This window comes from Gekko japonicus, unplaced genomic scaffold (assembly GCF_001447785.1).
Source record: "Gekko japonicus isolate JY-2015 unplaced genomic scaffold, Gekko_japonicus_V1.1 scaffold243, whole genome shotgun sequence".
Taxonomy (NCBI): domain Eukaryota; kingdom Metazoa; phylum Chordata; class Lepidosauria; order Squamata; family Gekkonidae; genus Gekko; species Gekko japonicus.
The window spans coordinates 427,669-449,878 of NW_015168053.1; the positions used below are offsets into that span (position 1 = coordinate 427,669).

A 22,210-nucleotide genomic window follows, 5' to 3' on the forward strand; every position below is an offset into this window, starting at 1 on the left:
CTAGCAATCCAAAACAGTCCAGTGGAGCCTGAGCGGTGGGTGTTGCCTTCTGACACACTTCCGGTGATGTCAGGGGTGTGTGGCATATGCAAATGATTTATGCAAATGAGTTATGCTAATGAGCTCCTGCACCTCTTTTCCCATGAAATGACCCTTGTACCCACCCCAATCTATTTGTTTTTTCATGTATTTTTTCCTCTCTCTTTTTTTGGTATCTGTGAGTGTGTGCGCGCACGTGCCCGTGCCTGGAAGTCATGGTGACCTCTGGCAACTCCTACTAGGGCATGGAGGACATTCAGAGGAAGTGTCTTGATAGCCTGGCCTCTGCCTGTCTCCCATCCAGGTACTAGCCAGGGTCGGCCCTGCTTAGCTTCCGAGATCTGGCGAGATCGGACTTGCCTGGGCTATCCAGGTCAGGGCTTTCCACGCAGGCTGAAGTATTAGAAGAAGAGAAGAGAAGAGAAGAGAAGAGAAGAGAAGAGAAGAGAAGAGAAGAGAAGAGAAGAAGAAGAGATTGGATTTATACCCCGCCCTTCACTACCCAAAGCAGTCTCAGAGCGGCTTACAAACTCCTTTCCCTTCCCCCTCCCCACAACAGACACCCTGTGAGGTGGGTGGGGCTGAGAGAGCTCTGACACAAACTGCTCTTTTTCAAAGACAGCTGTGCCAGAGCTTGTGACTGACCCAAGGTCACATCAGCAGGTGCAAGTGGAGGAGTGGGGAATCAAACCCGGTTCTCCCAGATTAGAGTCCGCACACTTAACCACTACACCAAACTGGCTCTCCGTATTACAACCAATGCTCCCTCTAAGCTGTGGAGTCCTGTGAGCAAAAATTCTACTTTGTGAGTTACTGGCATTAAAGTTGTGAGCAGGTGATTTGGCTACTGCATATGTTAGTTTGCTCTGGAGCCATCCATCCTGAGCTAAGACAAAAATGTGTGAGCTGGAGGCTAAAAAACTGTGAGCTAGCTCACACTAAGTCGGCATAGAGGGAACACTGATTACAACCCAGGAAAAGTTCTTTGCACTTGGCCCGAATGCTGCCCTGCTGCCTTCCACAAAGCTAGAGGCTGTGGCCTTGGAGTAAGAATTTATTTAAACAGCTTAAACTGTTTTTCTGTCACAGAATATATTACAAAATATAAACACAATACAAAATAATGTAACATCAGATTCACAGTATGCAGAGATGGGACACGGTGGGACAAAAGCCTAGACTGACATTTCAGCTCATGAGGTCTGCTTACTGGAAGCCTGTGGGTTAAATCTGCCCCATTAGGGTGTTTTTCAAGCAAGAGAGAGGGGGGAGCTTGAGCTTGCTTTTTTCAAGGAGTCCTGACTATAGGAAGGCCCTGCAAATGATCATCCTGGGGTTGCTGGAGGGGAAATGGCCAAAACTGCCTTTTGCAGCACTTTGATCTGTAGAAACAAAGTGGTGAAGTTCTTCAAGCCTGGTAAGGTCTGTTTATTAGCCTGTTGTGAACGTCAATGGAATATGGGCCAGTTTTAAAAATTGTCATTCTAGTTGGGAGTCCCCAACGTGGTGCCCGCTGACACCTTTCCAGGTGCCTGCCAAGTGTTTCTAGAAAGTGATTATGGCCAGGTGGGGCTTTTGCCCAGCACAGCTTCTGATTGGCCATTGGAGATCTGATTGGCTGTGCAGGTTTTTAAGAACATGGCTTTGGCAACAGCTGCCACCACAGCACTGCATGACTGAAGGTACACTGTGTGTAAGCAAGAAAATATTTATAAACAGTATGTTCATCAATGGAGCTTCTGCCTGAAATGTTGAAGACTTACTGTTAAGAGTTATTCATAGCCTGACTCCCTGACATTTTGTGGTTGGCTCCACCTGTGGCAGCCACGTTGTGTTAGCGCCCACCACCCTGTGTCAGAATTTCAAAGGTGGCTGGAGGCAGGGCCAGCCCCAGGTTGTTGTGTTTTTTTTTGCACACTAGGTGCCCCCCCCCCATGCGCCCACCAATTTTCTGGCACCCTCTGCGATCACCAGCAGTCTGGTTTAATGGGCACGACAAAGGCGGGGGTGGGGGGGCACTCCTGCTGCAGTCCCTCCTGGCTGGAACAGTGGGACGGGGCTGCTTGCATGATGGCTCTGGAGCAGGAGTGTGGCCAGAGCAAGCTCCGCTCACCTGGGGCAGCTGCCGGGAGGGGAGAGGCAGCTGCGCGCGATGTGTGGCCCAGCAGGCCGCTGGGCCCCTTTCCTCCACCCTGCGGGGACGTCCCCACATGTGCGCTTCCCCTCCCCGCATCCCCGGAGACCCAAAACGGCATCCCCACTGGTGGCGAAGGCTGCCTCCCTTTCCTGAAGACCCGCTGCTGCACCATAGGAATAACAGCCTGACGTTCATTCCTAGCTCTCGCTCGGCTGGATTCTGTGGGAGGGGAAGGAGGCCCTGCTTAGCTTCCGAGATCTGGCTTAGCTTCCGAGCCTGGGCTATCCAGGTCAGGACTTTCCACGTATTACAACCAATGCTCCCTCTAAGCTGTGGAGTCCTGTGAGCAAAAATTCTACTTTGTGAGCTACTGGCATTAAAGTTGTGAGCAGGTGATTTGGCTACTTCATAAATTAGTTTGTTCTGGAGCCATCCTTCATGAGCTAAGACAAAAATGTGTGAGCTGGAGGCTAAAAAACTGTGAGCTAGCTCACACTAACTCGGCATAGAGGGAACACTGATTACAACCCAGGAAAAGTTCTTTGCACTTGGCCCGAATGCTGCCCTGCTGCCTTCCACAAAGCTAGAGGCTGTGGCCTTGGAGTAAGAATTTATTTAAACAGCTTAAACTGTTTTTCTGTCACAGAAGACAGAATATATTACAAAAAATAAACACAAAATAATGTAAAATCAGATTCACAGTATGCGGAGAAGGGACACGGTGGAACAAAAGCCTAGACTGACATTTCAGCTCAAGAGGTCTGCTTACTGGAAGCCTGTGGGTTCAATCTGCCCCATTAGGGTGTTTTTCAAGCAAGAGAGAGGGGGGAGCTTGAGCTTGCTTTTTTCAAGGAGTCCTGACTATAGGAAGGCCCTGCAAATGATCATCCTGGGGTTGCTGGAGGGGAAATGGCCAAAACTGCCTTTTGCAGCACTTTGATCTGTAGAAACAAAGTGGTGAAGTTCTTCAAGCCTGGTAAGGTCTGTTTATTAGCCTGTTGTGAACGTCAATGGAATATGGGCCAGTTTTAAAAATTGTCATTCTAGTTGGGAGTCCCCAACGTGGTGCCCGCTGACACCTTTCCGGGTGCCTGCCAAGTGTTCCTAGAAAGTGATTATGGCCCAGGTGGGGCTTTTGCCCAGCACAGCTTCTGATTGGCCACTGGAGATCTGATTGGCTGTGCAGGTTTTTAAGAATATGGCTTTGGCAACAGCTGCCACCACAGCACTGCATGACTGAAGGTACACTGTGTGTAAGCAAGAAAATATTTATAAACAGTATGTTCATCAATGGAGCTTCTGCCTGAAATGTTGAAGACTTACTGTTAAAGAGTTATTCACAGCCTGACTCCCTGACATTTTGTGGTTGGCTCCACCTGTGGCAGCCACGTTGTGTTAGCGCCCACCACCCTGTGTCAGAATTTCAAAGGTGGCTGGAGGCAGGGCCAGCCCCAGGTTGTTGTGTTTTTTTTTGCACACTAGGTGCCCCCCCCCCATGCGCCCACCAATTTTCTGGCACCCTCTGCGATCACCAGCAGTCTGGTTTCAGGGGCACGACAAAGGCGGGGGGTGGGGGCACTCCTGTTGCAGTCCCTCCTGGCTGGAACAGTGGGACGGGGCTGCTTACATGATGGCTCTGGAGCAGGAGTGCGGCCAGAGCAAGTTCCGCCCACCTGGGGCAGCTGCTGGGAAGGGAGAGGCAGCTGCGCGCAATGTGTGGCCCAGCAGGCCGCTGGGCCCCTTTCCTCCACCCCGCGGGGATGTCCCCATGTGTGCGCCTCCCCTCCCCGCATCCCCAGAGGCCCGAAATGGCATCCCCACCGGTGGCGAAGGCTGCCTCCTTTCCGGAAGACCCGCCGCTGCACCATAGGAATAGCAGCCTGACATTCACGCCTAGCTCTTGCTCGGCTGGATTCTGCGGGAGGGGAAGGTGGGACGGCAGGCCGGCCAGAGTGGTGCCCTCGTCAAGCCGGCGCCCCTAGGCAGCTGCCTAAATTTTGTCAATGACGGGCCAGCCCTGGCTGGAGGCTCAAAAAGGCTGGGGGATTCCTGTTCCCGGTGATGGTTCAGTCTCGTCCCCTTCCCTGTGATCTCACTCTCTACTCCTCTTCTTTCCTTCCATGACCACAGTGGGGAAATACGCAAATCTGTGACATCACACTCTGGTAAACTGCTCTAGACGTTACAGACAAAGACAAAAAACGAAGCACGTGGCTCCTGTTTTCAGTGGCAGATTCACGTAATGTAATATCTGCTCTGTGCTCAATCTGTCTTGCCATTTGTTTGGTGTTCAGCAGCGGTGGGCAGACTCTGAATTTGCCTCTCGGACCTGGTCGGATCATTTGCTCTGTTGCAGCATTCTATCTAGACAGGGTGACTCGTCTCCCAGTGTTTTGTGAGGACGAACTGGAGGATGGTCATAATCATCCAAGACGAGGGTCATAATCACTTTCACTGCAAACTTGATGCCCCTACACTGACTAGTAGGGTTAGTAGATGTGGGTAAGCTGTATATCCAGAGGCCTGCCTGGGAATGCAGCAAAACATTACTTTGCTTACAGAGAGGGTGAAAGAGAAACACTGCAATGTGGGTTTGCAGCACAGTAAAGCCTTCTGAAAGAATGGAATGTTAGAAACAATTTTTAAAAGCCTGGTTAAAGATGAAAGAAAGTTGGTCACACTGAAGTTAATTTCCCCACTCTTGTTCAACAAAGGCAATGGGAAGGAATAGGGTTACCAACTTCCAGGAAGGGCCCAGGGATCCCACAGGATTACAACTGGTGTCCAGATGTCAGAGATGTTGCCCTGGAGAAAATGGCTGCTTTGGAGGGTGGACTCTATGGTATTAGAGTCCCTCCCCTCCCCAAAGTGAGCCCTATTTAGACTCCACCCCTAAATCTCCAGGAATTTCCCAACCTGGAGCTGGCAACCTTAGGAGAAGAGTATAAGCTCAGAACTCTCCAATAACTACCTTTTCCCACTCAGCATGAATTCGCATTTATTTTGAAACTGTTTATTTATATCCGGCTTTCCTCCCCAGCTGTGACTCAAAGCAGCTTAGAACATCATTCACCCCATCTCCAGTCTCTCTCAACAACATCCCTGTGAGGTAGGGTGGGATGAGAGTGTGGGGAGAGCCCAAGGTCACCCAGCGAGCTTCCATGGTAGAAGTGGGGATTTGAACCCAGGCCTCCCAGAATCCTACTCCAAGACTCTATCCAGTACGCCACACTGGCGGGGGTGGGGGGTGGAGACACCAAATCTTCAGCCATTACTTTGGGAGAGAAAGAAGGCTGAGCCACATGCTACATATTCTTATGGGTATTATGATTACGGAGGTACTGTTGATGTTGGTGGAGGGGGTCAAGAGTGCCTGGGGTGTTGGAGAGGAAAGGGAAATTAGCGGGTGGGGACTGGAGAAAGGGAAACGGCATATGCTATTCTTCTTGCTCAGAAGCTTTTTCTTCCCCCTGGAAGGGAAAGACAGGCTGTTTCTCCACACGCTTTGCAGCTTAATGCCTGCTGCTGATATAGATATAAATATATATATATATAAAAACAGCTGCACCCCTCCAAAGAGCAGGAGTTAGCAAGAGATATCTCTCCAAGAAAATAAATGGGGTGAGGGAAGGGCTGGAGCTAAGGTGGGCATGAAGAATAGAAGGCATGATCCTACCAGGGTTAAGGCTTGCCATGGCCAGGAGATGGCCAACTCAGAGGGGGGTGAGCGCCTATCAGGGAATTAAGATGTGGCCTATGTCCTCATCTCTATCTTTGATCTCAGTTCTGCTGGATCAATTAGCATTGGGGAGTCAGGAAGGGGAAGAGATGGACGTCTGATACATTTATATTTCCAAAGGTTTCAGAACAGCATCCATCGTGGTTCCTAGATGGTTTTTCTTGCAAAGATATTGGCCAGGCCCAATGCAACTTTAGAGAGGGCATTAAAATTAAGCACCTTCGTACAGTTCTCTAGGCCGGGATGTTATAGTCACAACAGAACAGGGCTTTGGATAGGATGTGTTGGTCATAGAAGCCAGGAAGGCTCAGTTGTAGCGGTCCCTGCAGCACAAACCCCTCTCTGGAGTCCTTTGTCTGTTCCTTGCAGTACATCTTCCCCCCAGCCCAGTGAGAACCACATCCCTAGGATTGTCAGAACTGCCTTGACAAATGCCAGGAGATTTTGAAAGTGGAGCCTGGGGAGGGTGGAGTCTAGGAAGGATGTGACATGCGGAAATTCCTAGAGTATCACTATGGAGGCAGGTACCAGGAGGCAGTTTTGGGATGGATGAAGGCTAACAAACTGAAACTTAATCCAAACAAAATGGAGGTGCTACTGTTGGAGGAAGGTTTCCCTTAGGAAATGGGATATGTCCTGTTCTGGATGGGGTTGCACTGCCCCTAAAGGAGCACGGTCATAGCTTGGGGGTGCTGCTTGTGGATAAACAGGTGGAAGCTATGGCTAGCAAGTGCCTTTGGTGAGCTAGCTGCAGCCCTTCATGGGTGGAAAAGAACTTGACACTATGATGCATTTAACATCTAGATTAGATTACTACAATGTGCTCTGTGTGGTGCTGCCCTTGAAGACAGTCCAGAACAGGGTGGATTTGATTTAAATCAAATCAATTTAAATCACTAGTCATTGAGACTAGATTTAAATCATGGTTTTCTACATAAAGACTCATTCTTGCTGGTATAATCTTAATATTTACACCCAGATGAAGCTTTTGTTCTTAGAATAACATTTTTTTTCAGATTAGTTTTAGTTATATCAAAAAATTACTGATTTGATTATACACTGTAGACCCGATATAATGTGGCTCCATATAACACGGGATCATTTATATTGCAGTCAGAGCTTGGACCCATTATAAAAGATCCTGCTAAGCCGCGTTATAGCTAGCTGAGCAGTTGGGAGCAGACTGCTTTCTTCTGTGGTTGCTCCCTGCAGCTCAGCTGCAGAACTCTCCCAGCATTCCCATGCAGAGAGGAGACTGAGGTGGGGAATCCAGGAACTGGAAGCAGCTTCCCCCAGACCAGTGACGACCAGTCGAGCCTGGCGGAGAGCTCATCGTCACTTGATTCTCCCCTTGCCTGCTTCCCTCTTCATTCTCCAGCCGGCCGTTGTTATGAGCCAGTCAGCCTCCTCCTCCTCTGAGGATGAGGAAATGGAGGAGTCAAGCCCTGCACCTGTGGAATGCCTGCTTGAACAGCTGGATTTAGAGGCAGAGCCCACAAAAGACACATCAGGTGACAAGGGTTACTCATTCTGGCAGGAGACAAGAGAAATAGGGCAAAGGTCAGAGTGCCACTCACCGCCTGCATCCTCTGAACCAGCAGAGTGTAGAAGACGTAAAGAACGTGGAAAGGGGAAGGAGTGCCCACCTAATTGCTCAACAACAATGGTCAGCACTAATTTCTGAAGCTGAGTTATGACACCTGTGTTCCGGGGAGGCTGACCCCTGGTCAGCATGGAAACAATTTAGCTCGCCATCCCTTGTGCACTAGTCTGCTCAGTGAACAGAGTTCTGCCTTGCCTATTGTCTTGTGTTTTGCCTTGTAACCTGTGCTTGCTTTTTCAGGTAGACACTCAGCTCCTGATCACTGCCCTGGTGTTCCACCTGTGACCCTTAAATCCCAGATCTTGCTGTTTTACTTGACTCTCGGATGGAACCCTGGCTTGCTGACACCGTGCGGGTGCATACCAGAGGTTCATGTTCAGTTATCACCAAGTTAGTTCTTGAACACGACAGCAGCAGTGACCTCCTCCCCATGGCAGCTGCCAGGGCTCCCTGGAGGCACAGCCATTGCCCGCCGGGCCCTTTTTCTTTGCTGCTGTTCTGAGTGTGCCTGAGCAGCTTCAGAATCATGGCTGGGCTGGACTCAGCCCATGCTTGACAGAGCACAGCGCCTCCCAAGCCTAATTTGGCTCCAAAGCGTGCCAAGCAGGGACTGGAAGGGGTTCCAGGCGAGCACTCTTGGCAGCCGTACAAGGCAGGGCCCTTTCAGCCCTTGGCCATCGACGCAAACAAGGCTGCTCAGCTGATACCGATCTCAGTATAACGAGGACTCAGCTAAAACGCAGTATAAAACTGTGGACCCCAACTTCCACGTTATATCGGGTCTACAGTGTACCATTAGAAATACATAGATAGATAATTATGAAATTATTGCAAGGTGAACTATCTCCAGTTTAATAGGTTAAACATTCGTATTTGGGCAACTTTTCTGCTGTACTTTATTGTAAGGAGTAAATGGAAACGAGACATCTGTCCATGCTTAAAAGAATGGGGAAATAAACTTGCCAAATACGCAGTAATGGCAAGATTGACAACTTATTTGAGATAAAGGTTGATTACAAAATTTGAGGAGAGATGGAGTGTGTACTATGAGTGCTATCCAAGCAGGAAACCAATTTAGAATGAGAAGCAGTTTAAAATATTGTATACAAATATATGGTAATGAAGAAGAAGCAGAATGAGAATCAGATTTAAATGTAACATCCTGAATATAAATGGACTCTGAGGAGAACATCTTTTTAAATTTTCCTGTTATGAGATTTATTTATTTATTTATTTATTATTTAGATTTTTATCCCGCCCTCCCCATAGGCTCAGATAAACAGACTGTCCTTCTGTATTTTTGTTATATTATTTATCTGTTAAAGGTAACAGCATGTATGCAGAAGAGGTGAAAACATGTAACACTGAGTATGTAGCAATGATGAAATTAACAATATAGCTGCAAAACAGTCTAGTTATACAAATCTGAAAAGTAAAATGATGACTATAAATATAAATGTACCCACTGGAAGTAAATATCATTGTATGTTATAGACAAAGTCCAAAAAACTTTTCAGTGTAACGAAGGAGACGTTGGGGAGAAATATTATTCTTTTATATTTGGTTACATAATAATCTATGACATTTTAAATTATATTTGGCAATCCCTCTTTTCCTTTCTGTATTTTATATTATTTTTCAGTTCTTTCAAAAATATATACATGAAAAAACAAAAAAACTTAGACTGAGTATCAGCCAGGTCCACATAAAAAACTTAAAGTACTGTCTTCTGCAGCTCACTCATCTTCATCTTCTTGTTTGTTCATAATCTGGAAAAGAAAAACAAGCTTTCCTGCTTTATCAGGTCCCAAAAGATTTCTCAATTCAGAATGAATGAGTCCAAAGGAAGAGAATATTCTTTCTATGCCAGCAGAAGAAGCTACTGCTGTTAAAGTGAAATCGTTACTTCAACCGTCTCTAAATCCAAGTGCTTAAGTGACTTCCACCAGTTCACTGGTGTGACTTTCTTTAAAACATCACCAGCAAACATATATTTCTTGAATGGTTCCTCCTTAGGTCTGAAGTTTATTATAGTTGGCTTTACTGGTGATTGCTGGATACCCATGTCATAGTTAACGCCTCTTCCTCAGCACTTAAAGTTTGACCCTGGTACCAGATATTGACAAATGAGCTGGAGACAGTGCTTGTCCTGTTCTTTTTTTTAATGCTTGTAATTTAATTCTGTCATTGTGTAGTTCTGTTTTTAATTGCTCACTCAGTTCCTTCCAAATTTCAACAGCATCAGCAATAAAACAGCTATTTTCCTGTATTTCCTTTAAAGCTTCAGAAATGGGTTTCAGGATGCTCAGCATATGTTTCTCTTAAACCCAATGTTGAGGATTTTGGCCGTGGCAGTGCCATCTAGTTTCTCTTGATTTTGTTCACAAACTGTCATCAGAATAGGCCTGTTCTTGATATACGGCTCAAAACAGTCCGTTACAGAGTTCCATCGAACATCTTGTGGGAGCATTCTTTTCAGAGTTGCTGCTGCAAAATGATTGTTAAGGGAGTATTTAGCAATTTCAACAACATTTGTTTTTATTTCCGGAATACTGAAGTCTTTGGCTAGGAAGTGCAGCAAATGAGCACTGCAGCCGTATGTTATTAGCTTTGTATTCTCTTCATGCTCTTCTAAATTTCTTCTCATCTTGGATACATTTCCAGCATTTGTGAGCAAACTGCATAATAGACATTTGAATTTTTGTTCACATTTTTAATAGCTTTTGCTGCTGTGTCTTGTAAGTATTCTGCTGTGTTTACATTTCCTGACATATCAATTGTTTCTGCAAGGAAGACATTCCCTTTTTCTGTTTGTACAAGCACATACAACAGGATTATTGTGGACACTACTCCACCCATCAAGACTTAGGTTAACAATTTTACCCTCTGGACTTGTTGCACATTGCTCATTTCTCTGGCCTATTATGCATGGGTGCTTTCCCTTGCTTTCACCATGCATCTCTTCTGGGTTTTCTTTTTCCTTCTGCATTGATTTTCCCTCCTTCAGCACTCAGTTCGCTTTCCGATCGCTGTTTCCCCGGGTTTTCTGAGAGTGGTTTTGTGCTGATTTCCCCCTTGTTTTGCTTCCAAGCCAAAGGTAATTCAAAAGCATACAGATTCCATTGGATTTCCCCCCTTGCCCCTTTGCTGCTCCTTGAGGGTCACTCCCCTGCCCATATCAAGGTTGTTCTGTTCACTCTGTACCTTCCACCATTCATCATTGTGCAAGCACCATTACTTTTCCCCTCGTTGTTTTACATTTTATTTTATTTTTTACAAGCGGCATGAGTCTAGTGATATAAGACTATTGCTAGTCTTGGATCGCTGAGAAAAAAGAAATGTCTAGGGCAGGCAGTCTTTTCACACTGCAATCCCAGCTGGACTGGTTTAAACCAGGTGGCAAGAGAAGGCAGCTCAGAGCTGTGCCTGCAGGGAGTGGGCACTCTTTTGCATATGGTGGATTCAAATTAACATTTTATTGCTAGTCTTGTATCCTTACAAAAAAAAAAATTAAACTGCAAGGAAAATAATTCATAAAACAATTTGTCCCAGTTCACTGGCCCCGGGACGATCCCTCCCACCCCCGGAGGCATACCCACACCCCGACTCACCCCAGGAGTGGCAGACGAGCCGTGGAGAATTGACAGCACAGCCCCCACAAAGGACAAGGCATGATGGGGCAATTCCTGGGGACCCAGGCCAGAAGTACACCACCGGCAGGGCGAAGCCCGCCCAGCGAACCCCGTGGCACCCCTCCCTTGAGCGACATGACTCAGGCCCCACTGGACAGAAGCCGCCCGCGGTGGCGGCGCAGCCCCGGGCCAAGAAGACCACCACCAGCCCACCGCTGACCACACCCCAGATGCCCGAGGAGCGTCCTGGCATATAAACAGGGGCGGGGCCAGATGGGGGAAGAGGGAGATGGGGAAGATGGGTGGCGCTGGCAGGAGAGTGTGGGGAATAAAAAGAGGGGCTCTTTGAGAGGACCGGAGAGGAAGAACGTGAGAAGGCGACACTACGCACGACGGCTAGAGAGAGAGCAAAGGGGGCGAGTGATCTCCAGCTCATGGGGCAGAGGGATCTGAGGGGTGCTGCTAACCCCGTTCCCTGCTGTTCTGAGGTCCTATTGCAGCTCCCTTTTGTGAACCCACCCCGACTGCCAGCGCAACCCAGCCAGACGCCATGGCCACCGGTGGAAACACCCCCCCCCCGGCACCCAGGAGAGGCTCGTCACACAATTCCAAATGGTGCTTGTGTGGCAATGAAAAAGGGGATGCGGAGGGTGTGACTCTTTTCCATTTTTCACAGTGGCCGATAACACAACAGAGAATCCACTAGAGTTTGGCAATAAGGGAGCTTCTCAGCTGCTCTAGTCAGTTTCAAAAATAGTTTGGTCAGTTTCAGGATTTTTTTAAAAAAACTTTCAATGAACTGAACTAGGAGGATTTAAATGGAAGGCACTTATTTGACGCTACTGTGCAGCTGCGCAAGGGCAATTGCGTAAATCTTTAAAAACCTTTGGACACCACCCCCCACATGTCACAAGTGCCGTTCCCACCCCAATTAAGAAAAACTGTGCTTTTTGGTTGTAGCTGCAGAATAAATACACCGGAGAAAAAGAATGGTGTGGTATGGCAGGCACAGAATCCAAAGTCAAGCTTAAAGGCTTGACTGCTCAGATTCTCTGCAGTAAACTGTGTGTGCCTAATAGGCCTCTGTCATACAGTTTCCCTGCAACGTGTGCTCTGCTGGGTGGCGTGTATCCTGGTCTCAATGACTGAATCATATTAATGAAGTGTGGGTTTTCAATCAGACAGAAAGAAGAGTTTGTCGCATAAACAAACTGGGCAATTTTTTCATCAATTAACTCTTTTTCTAATCTGCTGGTTCCTGAATGGTCGGATTTTTGCTTTCTTGTAGGTGATATACTGTGGATACGTGATGTATGTGATGTGTCTAAAACACTATGCTAGACAGATAACTCTGAAACTGTAGAACAGGAGGAACTATAGAACAGGTGACCTCAAATGTGGATAGTTTCCAGAATCTTTTATGTTGATGATGGATTTCCCTAAACACAAAAGTCAGGGTTGTTATTTTATTATTTATACCATTTCTCCTTGTTTAATATTACTCATTGTATTCACTGCCACTCAGTGGCACCGAATTAGCTTCAAGGTGCTGCTACTTACCTTTAAAGCACTATATGGCCAGGGTCCGACATACCTGAGGGACCACCCTTCCCCATATATACACCCCAGAGAGCACTACGGTCGGGGTCACAACATCAATTAATTATCCCAGGCTCTAAGGATGCCAGGCTTGCCGTTACTAGGGCCAGGGCCTTTTCAGTGGTGGCTCCTTACTGGTGGAATGAGCTTCCGGAGGAGATCAGGGCCCTGGGGGACCTTTTACAGTTCTGCAGGACCTGCAAGATGGAGCTCTTCCACCAGGCTTTCAATTAGGAGCTGCCCACCACTACCACCAACTACCACTGTTATTAACATGCCTGACTTACCCATAGGTAGAGGAACTTCATTAAAATATTCCCCAACCCCGCTGCCATTATAGGTTTTCTCCTCCAGGGAGAGTATAGTATGATAAACCTCAGGCTTTATACACAAAGATCCAAAGACCTGTGGAGTATTCTGCTCAAAAGGTTTCTCTTTCATTTTTACTGCTTGCCCCTCCCTCCTCACCTTTAGCTCCTTGTGCAGATCTATTCCACTCCAAACAATCTTCTATCCATTGAACTTCTTGAAACTTAGCACTTAAGAGGTAAGGGGTTGATTCTGTCTACATAGATTTGCAGTGGAACAATGGGATTAAGGTCTTTTTCTCAACTCCGTATGTTTATTTTATAACATTTCTGCTGTGAAGAAGAGGCATGTTATCTCTGCTGACACAAATTCACAGTTTTGAGAACTGCAAAACCAAGCACCTGTGATATGATCTTCTAGATAGAAAAATTGCCCCAAATAATCTTACAGAAACCTCTGGGAGAACATGACATTGTGAATGTATTAATAGAATTCATTTACCAACAAAAATGTAAACATTGCATGAATATACAGTCTCATGCTATATAATTAAAAACTAATCCATATTTCATTATGAATAACCTTTGGGCTATATCTTAAATAGAAAACTATCTTTAGATAGATTTTTCATCAAAAAGCATTTTATTTGAAAAATCCAATTTAAATATAAAAACCCGATTTAAATAAAATATCAGATTTAATTTTTAAAAAATCATTGATTTTTATCCACCCTGGTCCAGAAAGTACAGTTGGTACAGAATGCTCTGGCCAGAATGTTGACTGGAATGGGTCTTAGGGACCACATCTCTCCAATCATGTTCCATCTACATCCTAGCCCCAATTCAAGATGCTGGTCCTGACCTCTAAAGGCCTATGTTGCTTGGACCAGCATAGCTGAAGGACCACTTTCTCCCATATGAACCTACCCATCAACTCCTGTCATCTTTGGAGGCCCTGCTTTGGGTTACCCCGCCATCTGAGGCAGGACAGGTGGCTACCTGAGATAAGGGCTTCTTGGTCATGGTGCCAAACCCTTGGACCTCCCTCCACAGAGAGATCTGTCTGCCTTCCTCTATTGTTTGCTTCTAACAGCAAGTGAAGACTTTTTTATTGTTTGGTTTGGTATACCTCCAACAATTGTGATTGGCCCTCCTCCCTGGTTATGTTGTTATGTGTGCTTATACATCTTTATTGAATGTTTAAATATTTTATATATAATTTATGCTTTAATGCCTGAATGTTTTAATGTTGAAACATTTTAATGTTTTGATGTCTGCCACCTTGAGAACCCTCTTTGGGTGCAAAAGTGGCACAGAAATGTTTCCCATAAATAAATAATTTCTCTGGCCATTTTTTCTTCCATTTCTCAAGGGCGAGGGATTGGGTCCGAGGGAAGGGGTTTACCCATTGCAAGTAGCCAAATGGCAAGCTTTCACACACATCACTGAAAAATTGCCAGTGGATTAAAACAAAAAGCCTGGTCTGCTGCTAGGTAGCTGAAAACCAGCTTTTCACATTATTATTGCTGTTGTATCAGTTGTTGTTGTTGTTAAATTTATATACTGCCTCTCACTGCCAAGCAGTCTCGAGGCGGCTAAGAACAGCTAAAATATTATCAATTAAAAACATAATACAAATAAAACTAAAAGGCAGCCCACATAAACAGACCTGACTAATAAAAAGCTAAACAGAAGAGCTCTGCTTTGCAGGCCCCATGGAACTTAGATAAGTCCTACAGGCTTGTGTACTGTCTAACAGCTGGTTCCACCAGGATGGGGCCACCAGAAAGAAGGCCCTTGTCCTGGTGGATACCAGGAGAACATCCTGGGGGCCAGGTACTACAAGCAGGTTGCACATTGAAGAATGCAAATTTGGGGGAGGGGGGACATGTCAGAAAAGGCAGTCCACCGGACCATTTACGGCTTTAAAGGTAATCACCAGCACCTTGAATTTGTTCAGGAACTCAATAGGCAGCTAGTGCAGCTGTTTCAAGACAGGATAGATATGATCTCTCCAAGGAGAACCTGTCAGCAATCTTGCCACTGCATTCTGGACTGCCTATAATTTCAGGAGCACCTTCAGGGCAGCCCTAAATCGAGCACATTACAGTAGTCAATGCGGGAAATCGTGGTATGAATCACCGTGGCTAGGTCAGAATGGGACAGATATGGAGACAGTTGGCAAGCTTGGCACAAATAGAAAAATGCCATCCTTGCCACTGCTGACACCTGGCTTGTCCAGGGGCAGAAAGGAGAAGCCAGACCCCCAGACTCTTAACGGAGTCCACTAATGACAGTTGGACCCCATCAAGAGTTGGGAGCTGAAAGCCTCCCTCCCCCCAACTGTCCAGACCTCCCCAGCCAGATGATCCCTGTTTTAGATGGATTTAACAGTTAAATATATGAGAGCCTGATCACTGCCACAGGAAGTGGTGGCGGCTACAAGCATGGACGGCTTCAAAAGGGAATTAGATAGGCATATGGAGCAGAGGTCCATCAGTGGCTATTAGCCACAAGGTATAGATAGGGGCTCTGGGGCAAGTGATGCTCTGTCTTGTTGGGCTTGGGGGGGCAACAGTGGGAGGGCTTCTAATGTCCTGGCCCCAATGGTGGACCTCCTGATGGCACCTGGTATTTTTGGCCACTGTGTGACAGAGTGTTGGACTAGATGGGCCTTTGGCCTGATCCAACACTGGCGTCTCTTATGTTTTTATGTTCTTATATATCTCTGTCTTAGATGGATTTAACTTCAACCAGCTCTGCTTCAACCAATGAACCATGGTCTCAAGGCAATGGGAAAGATCTGCCAGTGCAGAGTCCAGCTGCATATCCAGTAGGAGGAAGAGCTGGGTGTCATCTGCATATTGGTGGCATCCAAGTCTGAACCTCCTAAAAAGCTCCGATGAGGGTGCATATATATATTAAATAACATAGGGGAGAGAATTGTGCCTTGCGGAACCCTACACTCAAGAGAATACTCAGCAGAACACTCATCCCCAACTACTACCCTCCAATGGCGCTCCCAGAGGAATGAAAGAACCCACACTAAGGTGGTCCAACGAACCCCCAGCGAGGCCAGGTGGTCAACCAGGATCGAATGATCAACTGTGTCAAATGCTACTGACAAGTCCAATAAAATCGGCAGCGCAAACCCACCCTTCTCCAATTGATGGTGGAGGTTGTCCCCCGAGGCTACTAGCACTGTCTCAGTTCCAAACCCAGAAGGGGTCATGTGCTGATGTCTCATCCAGGAACCCCTGGAGTTTTTCTGCCACTGCCCTCTCAATCACCTTCCCGAGACAAGGAAGATTTGATATTAAGCAGTAATTGGCTAGGTTCTCAGGATCCAAAGATGGTTTCTTGAGAAGGGGTCTAACGATGGCCTCCTTCAAGGACCTAAAGAAGCAACGCTGCATGAGGGAAAAATTAATAATCTCTCTCAGGGGACCTCCAACCACTTCACAGCAGCATTTAATCAGCCATGAGGGGCAGGGATTCAAGGGGCAAGTTGTCAGCTTTACAGCTAACAGGATCCTGCCAACGTCAGCAAATGAGATCTGGTTGAAGTGGTCCAAAAAAAAAAAGACCTTGATGTACACACAGAGCCTCCAGGATACTACTGGGAACAAAGCTGGTGGCAAGGTCATGACAGCGTCAAGATTTTATCTTCAAAGAAAGTCACAAAATTGTCACAAATGAAAACCAAATTTCTAATTTTGGGACCTCGCATTCAAGTTCCGAACCACCCTGGACATGAACTTGCAGATGCAATGGAGGCAGAAAAATAAGTCTTCTTTGCTGCCTTCCCCACCACCTAGGGTTGCCAAGTCCATCTTCCACCCCCAGCGGGGGACTTTGGTATACCAAGGAGCAGGAGAAGAATAGGGGCACAGAGGGCGTCCAGAGGCAATCTTATCGATGGCCTGGCATTCCAAGCCTCAGTGAGCTCATCCACAGAACTGCTGTCCATGCTGGAGAAATCCCGTAGAGCATTCTGGAATCCAACAGGATCCATGAGTCTTTGCGGGTGAGCATAAATTTGCTCGCTGCCCTTGCGATGGGGGTAACGAAACTCAAACTAGCCTTCAGGAGGAAGTGATCTGACCATGGCACTGGCTCAACTTGAACTAGATCATCCAGATCCACACCCACGCAGAAGATCAAATCCAGCATGTAGCCTACTTCATGTGTGGGAGTCAAAACAATCTGGGAGAGGCCTAATGTCGCTACGGCAGACATAAAGTTCAAAGCAGCTCCAGTGAGAACATTGTCTGCATAGATACCGGAATTCCCCAAAGTCATGCAGATTCGGGAGATGCAATACCCATTCAGAGATTGCCTCTACCAGCTTCGGCAGGGTATCCGCTGGTGTGCTGGGCAGACAGTAAACCAGTAAGATAGCCAACTTCCCCCCTGACACCCCATACGAGGCCCACACATTCATTTCCAGTTATCTCTGGGGCAAGGATCTTCTGGAAGGAGAAACCATCTTGGATAAGAATCGCAACTTCACCTCCCCATCTTCCAGTTCGAGGTCGATGTAGGACTGAGAAACTGGGTGGAGCCAGATGAGAGAGAAACTGTCTCACTTTCCCTTAACCAGGTCTCGGTCAAGAAGGCCAGGTCAAAGTTGCCATGCATGGAGACAAACGTAGCCTCCATTTAATACCTGCTGATCAAGCTGCTGTTAAAAACATAGCTACAGTATCTGCTGCAGAAGTTGTCCACCTTAGCTCCTCTCCCCCCCCCCCCCATGGCACTGCACCTGCTTTTCCTTACCGTGGCTGCTTTTGGAAGGTTTCACTGTGCTGTACAGGTTCTTGGGGGGTCGAGCTGAACCATTGTCTTGGAAGTTCGAGTTAATGACGAGGCTGTTGTTGCGTTCGGAGCATGAACCGCTCCCTGCTTGATGCCTGAGAATGTCGACCAGAGCCCTGTCCAGGAAAATAAATCAAGAGTCATTTAAATGGCTAGCAAGGCAGTCATGCATAGTGATTGCTGTGGCTGAGCAGAGACACCTGGAGCATGCATTTAACTAGCTTAATGATTATGGGAAATGGTGTTGCGTGGCAGTGCTGGGCAAACACCCTGCTTCATGTGTAGTATGAATCATCTTAAGTTGGGCTCCACTCCACATAAGGTCCCCAGTCCTCTAGTGCAGGGGTCCCAAAACTTTTCGAGCCTGTGAACACCTTTGGAATTCTGACACAGGGTTGTGGGCACAGGCACAAAATGGCCACCACAGGAGGTAAAGCCATCCATAAAATGGCTGCTTTAGTAGGCAGAGCCAACCACATAGGGTTGCCAGGTCTGATTGTCGTGCCGGTGGGAGGGTTGGAGGGCATTCCGGTAGTGGGCAGGGACATCGCACACTGTGCATACGTCACTCAGAAGTGATGTAGGCATGCCAGTGATATTGTGACCGATGCTCCAGTTTTGGGGCAAAACTCTATGGTAAAATCACCCTCAAACCATAGAGTTTTGCCCCAAAACCAGAGCATCAACCCCCACATCACCAATGTCCCTACATCACTTCCGGGTGATGTCAGCGCATCATGCACGATGTCACTGTTTGGGGGTGAGGGGAATTTCCTCCCACTGGCCAGCTGGCCCTCGGCAGGCAGGAGCCCGTAGAAATGGGGGATCCCCCGCCCCCACCTGGGGAATGGTAACCCCACAACCCCAAAATGTCAGGGACCGAGGTCATGCATAACTCCAATAGTAAGTCTTTCACATTTCAGGCAGAAGCTCCATTTAACAGGAGGCCTTTTAAAATGAATATACTATTTTAAAATATATTCCAGCATACACGGCTTACTTGCAGTCACACAGCGAAGGTCCTTGTGCTGTGGCGGCAGCTGCTGCTAAAGCGACATTTTTAAACATCTGCACAGCCAATCAGATCTTCAGTGGCCAGTCAGAAGCCCTGCTGGACCAAAGAACCACCTGGCTCTGGCCACTTTCTAAAAACACTTGGCGGGCACCTTGCCACCCACGGGCACTACGCTGAGGACCCCTGCACTAGTAGAAGATGAGCAAGAACACATCTAGTGTTCCCATGCAATTTGCATATTGCAGGGGAGGACTGATCGGTATACAATAGTTTTGCAGGAGAGCTCTCTCTCCCCCCCCCCATTCATTACCCATCTTTTCATTGGGTGTGGTCACACGGCAAGCTTATCCCAATTTGTTCCCGCTATAGATTTGATCGGGAATATTTTTTTTAGGTTGGGATGATCACACATCCCTCCCCCAACCGCTAGCATCACGCAAGGAGGCTCCGGGCACCATCCAGGCAGCCGTGCCGCCCAAGCAGTGGCGCAACTTGTTTTTTTTTTTAAATTGCTTTGCACATGCGCATATGCACACAGCTGAATCACCGCACCCACTTGGACTTGCCGTACTCCCTTGTTTTTGCAGGTCCCCCCCCCCCCCGCTCCAAACAGTGAACAAAATGAACCGGCAATGTACCACCAAGCGCGGGAGTCTATACTTGCACTTGAACGTTTAAACATTTATTCAGTACAGGATTGCTCATGCGCACAAAGGCGGTAGCTGGTGGGGAAAAAAACTCATTGCGCAAAGGAAGGTCAGATGACCTAATCGCAATCATTGCAAGAGATGGCTGTCCAGATTGGCGAAATCACGGATTTAAAGCGCAAATACCCGGAAAGTACTTGATTTTCCCGGTGTCGGAAAACTTGCTAGGGAACCAGAAGGATCGCACGGGTGAGCCCACTTCGGTGCGGGAGACGGATTCGGCCGCCTGATCAGCACTTTTAAATGCGAGAGGGAACAGCAGTGAAACCCAATCAAAAGGACCGTGTGACCACAACCATTGAGAAACTTCTAACACGCTTTCAAGGAAATCCAGACTTCCTTGGAATACAATTTTGACATACACTGCTCAAGAATATAACAGACAATGACAGTGTCTCTGGGAATGGGCAGAGTGCACCTCCATTGCCACTGTATTACCCCTGACTGTATTACCCCAGCACCTCCATTGCCACTGTATTACCCCTGGTCCTTCCATATGACTGAGAATGGTGGGCAGGGCAATTAACTTCCAAACATACCTGAGCACCATCACAACCCCTTCTCAGGAGATATCCACTGCCCCTGCTTCTCTCCTTGTCCTTCCAAATAACACCCCTATCACAACCTTGCAAATCAAATGTGTCAACCAGGAATATGTCAGCCAAGCACACTTTTTCCCATGCACATTTCGATTTAGCAGACCACACAGGAAGATCCTATCTCTAGTCCAGATTTACTCTCTGAAGGGAAAACTTAGGGCCAGTTCAGATAATACAGAATCCTCATGGTGGCCATATGAACTTTGCACTGTGTTCGTCAGCCCCGAGAACAGGATCAAGTTCAGCTCTAATGCAAGGTCCCATCAGGATTAACCCCAGAGGAGCTAAGGTCCACATTCAGCCCCACTCTGCCATACACATTTACCTGGGCACGTTGAGCTCTCTTCCGTGCGGCCTCCTTGAGGCTTTGCTGAAGAAGAATTTCATCCCAAGTGCCACCGCTAAGGTGAAGCTAATGACACCACAGATCACGTACACAGTGCTATTGCCAGTTTGCTTGCTCCCATTCGGTGCTTCGGGTCCCTTCGTGGATGTGCCGGTGGACGGGGTGGTGATCCACGGCGGACTCTTGGGACACTTCCCTTGCTCCAGTCTCCTGGTCCGGTCTTCGCAGCAGAAGCGGTAGTGGCAGGTGCCGCAGCAGTACCGGTAACCTCCCGTGGTGCAGTTGAACGCAGCATCGTACTGGCCAATGACATCATAATAGCCTTGGCACATCTCGGAGACCCGGACCTTGCTGCTGATCACAGTGGTGGTGATGTTTGAGGATGCCAAGCGCTTGAGGTGGGCCAAGAAGGTGGGCAATGCCCAGCTCTGGTTTGTGTGAGGCGGTGCCTGAAAGACGGCCAGTGCCGTATGTCCAGCCAGGGACTCGAGAGCTGCATAAATCAGTACGGGTAGCAACTGGTGCATGGTGAAGCGAGATGGGACTGAGAAGATCAAGCACAGTTTTGCCCACGGTGTGGGTTGATGTATTAAAAAAAGTTTACAAAAGAGACCCAGGAGAAACTCTGCCAAGAGAAAAGAGTGAAAGATAAAAGTCACAGGTGAGGATGCCTTTAGTAAAACTCCATAACTCTGAAGTTCAGCAAAAAAAAACAAAAATACAGCTGACTTGGCTCTAATGGAAAGCATATTTGTCTCCAGCCAAGAATAAACTAATTTGGAGCAGAAAAAGACGCTATCTCAGGCAAATCCACCTACCTTTCATTTTCCAGGAGTGGGAAATAAAATGTAATGTTCTTCTAATCCCATGTTTTTCAAAATTTCCAGAGATAATTCCTGGCGGATTATTTTGCAGACATCATGAGCCATATTACATAGGAAGCTAAACTCGGCTACCTGCTATGGTTTCCTCTGAGCTTAAAGACTTTATTCCTTATGCAAATACAGTCTCCAGGATTCCTTTATCAAGGAGGAGAATGGGGGTGGGGGGGAGAAAGGGAAGGAAACGTTAACCCTTTACTTCTTTGCTGTTTTCTCATTAGAAAAAGCCCCTCCACTCAGCTGCTGCTATTCTTGGTAAGAAACATTTACAAATAAGTGTATGGCTTCCCCAGTGGGGGGGGGGGGGGGGGGACAGGGGGGGGGGGGGAGAGGGTAAAGCCAGTTCGTGGGCAGCTTTTCCAGCAAACCCCCCCCCCAAAAAAAAACAGCAGGGAAGGAAGGGGCTAAATCAGGGGTGTCGCTAGAAATATTTGGTGGCGGGGCATTGGGAAATCTGGGGGGCAGGGAAGCAGGGGAGAGAGAGGGGAGAGGGAGCAGGGGGGAGACAGAGATATCCCGTAGGTAGGCAGGCAAAGAAGAAAAGGGTCTTTCCTAACCTGCCGGCCACACTCGTTTGCCTCAACCGCTACAGAAGAGAGAGAGTTGGCGGGCTGGCGGGATTAATATTTGGGGGCTTTGAGCTCTGTGCTACAGTAAAGGCAGGCCTCCCCCCCCCCCCGCTACTGTAGCAGAGAGCGCATACTTGCAGAGTATTAATTGCACTGGCCCACTGGCTTTCCTTCTCCTGTAGCGGCCGAGGTAAACGATGCAGCAGGGAAGGGCACAG

At 47.5% G+C, this 22,210-nt stretch overlaps 1 protein-coding gene across 1 annotated transcript in view; it reads right to left on the reverse strand.

Moving 5' to 3' along the window:
• Positions 1 to 21,069, reverse strand: part of SHISA7 (shisa family member 7) — a 28,848-nt gene extending 7,779 nt beyond the window's left edge. The window contains exons 1-3 of the mRNA XM_015414424.1: positions 20,522 to 21,069; positions 17,837 to 17,991; positions 17,639 to 17,641 (exon numbers count right to left, since the gene is read on the reverse strand). Of these exons, the coding sequence (XP_015269910.1) occupies positions 17,639 to 17,641; positions 17,837 to 17,991; positions 20,522 to 21,069 (706 nt within the window). The remainder of the gene's footprint in view (positions 1 to 17,638; positions 17,642 to 17,836; positions 17,992 to 20,521) is intronic.
• Between the last annotated feature and the right edge of the window lie 1,141 nt (positions 21,070 to 22,210).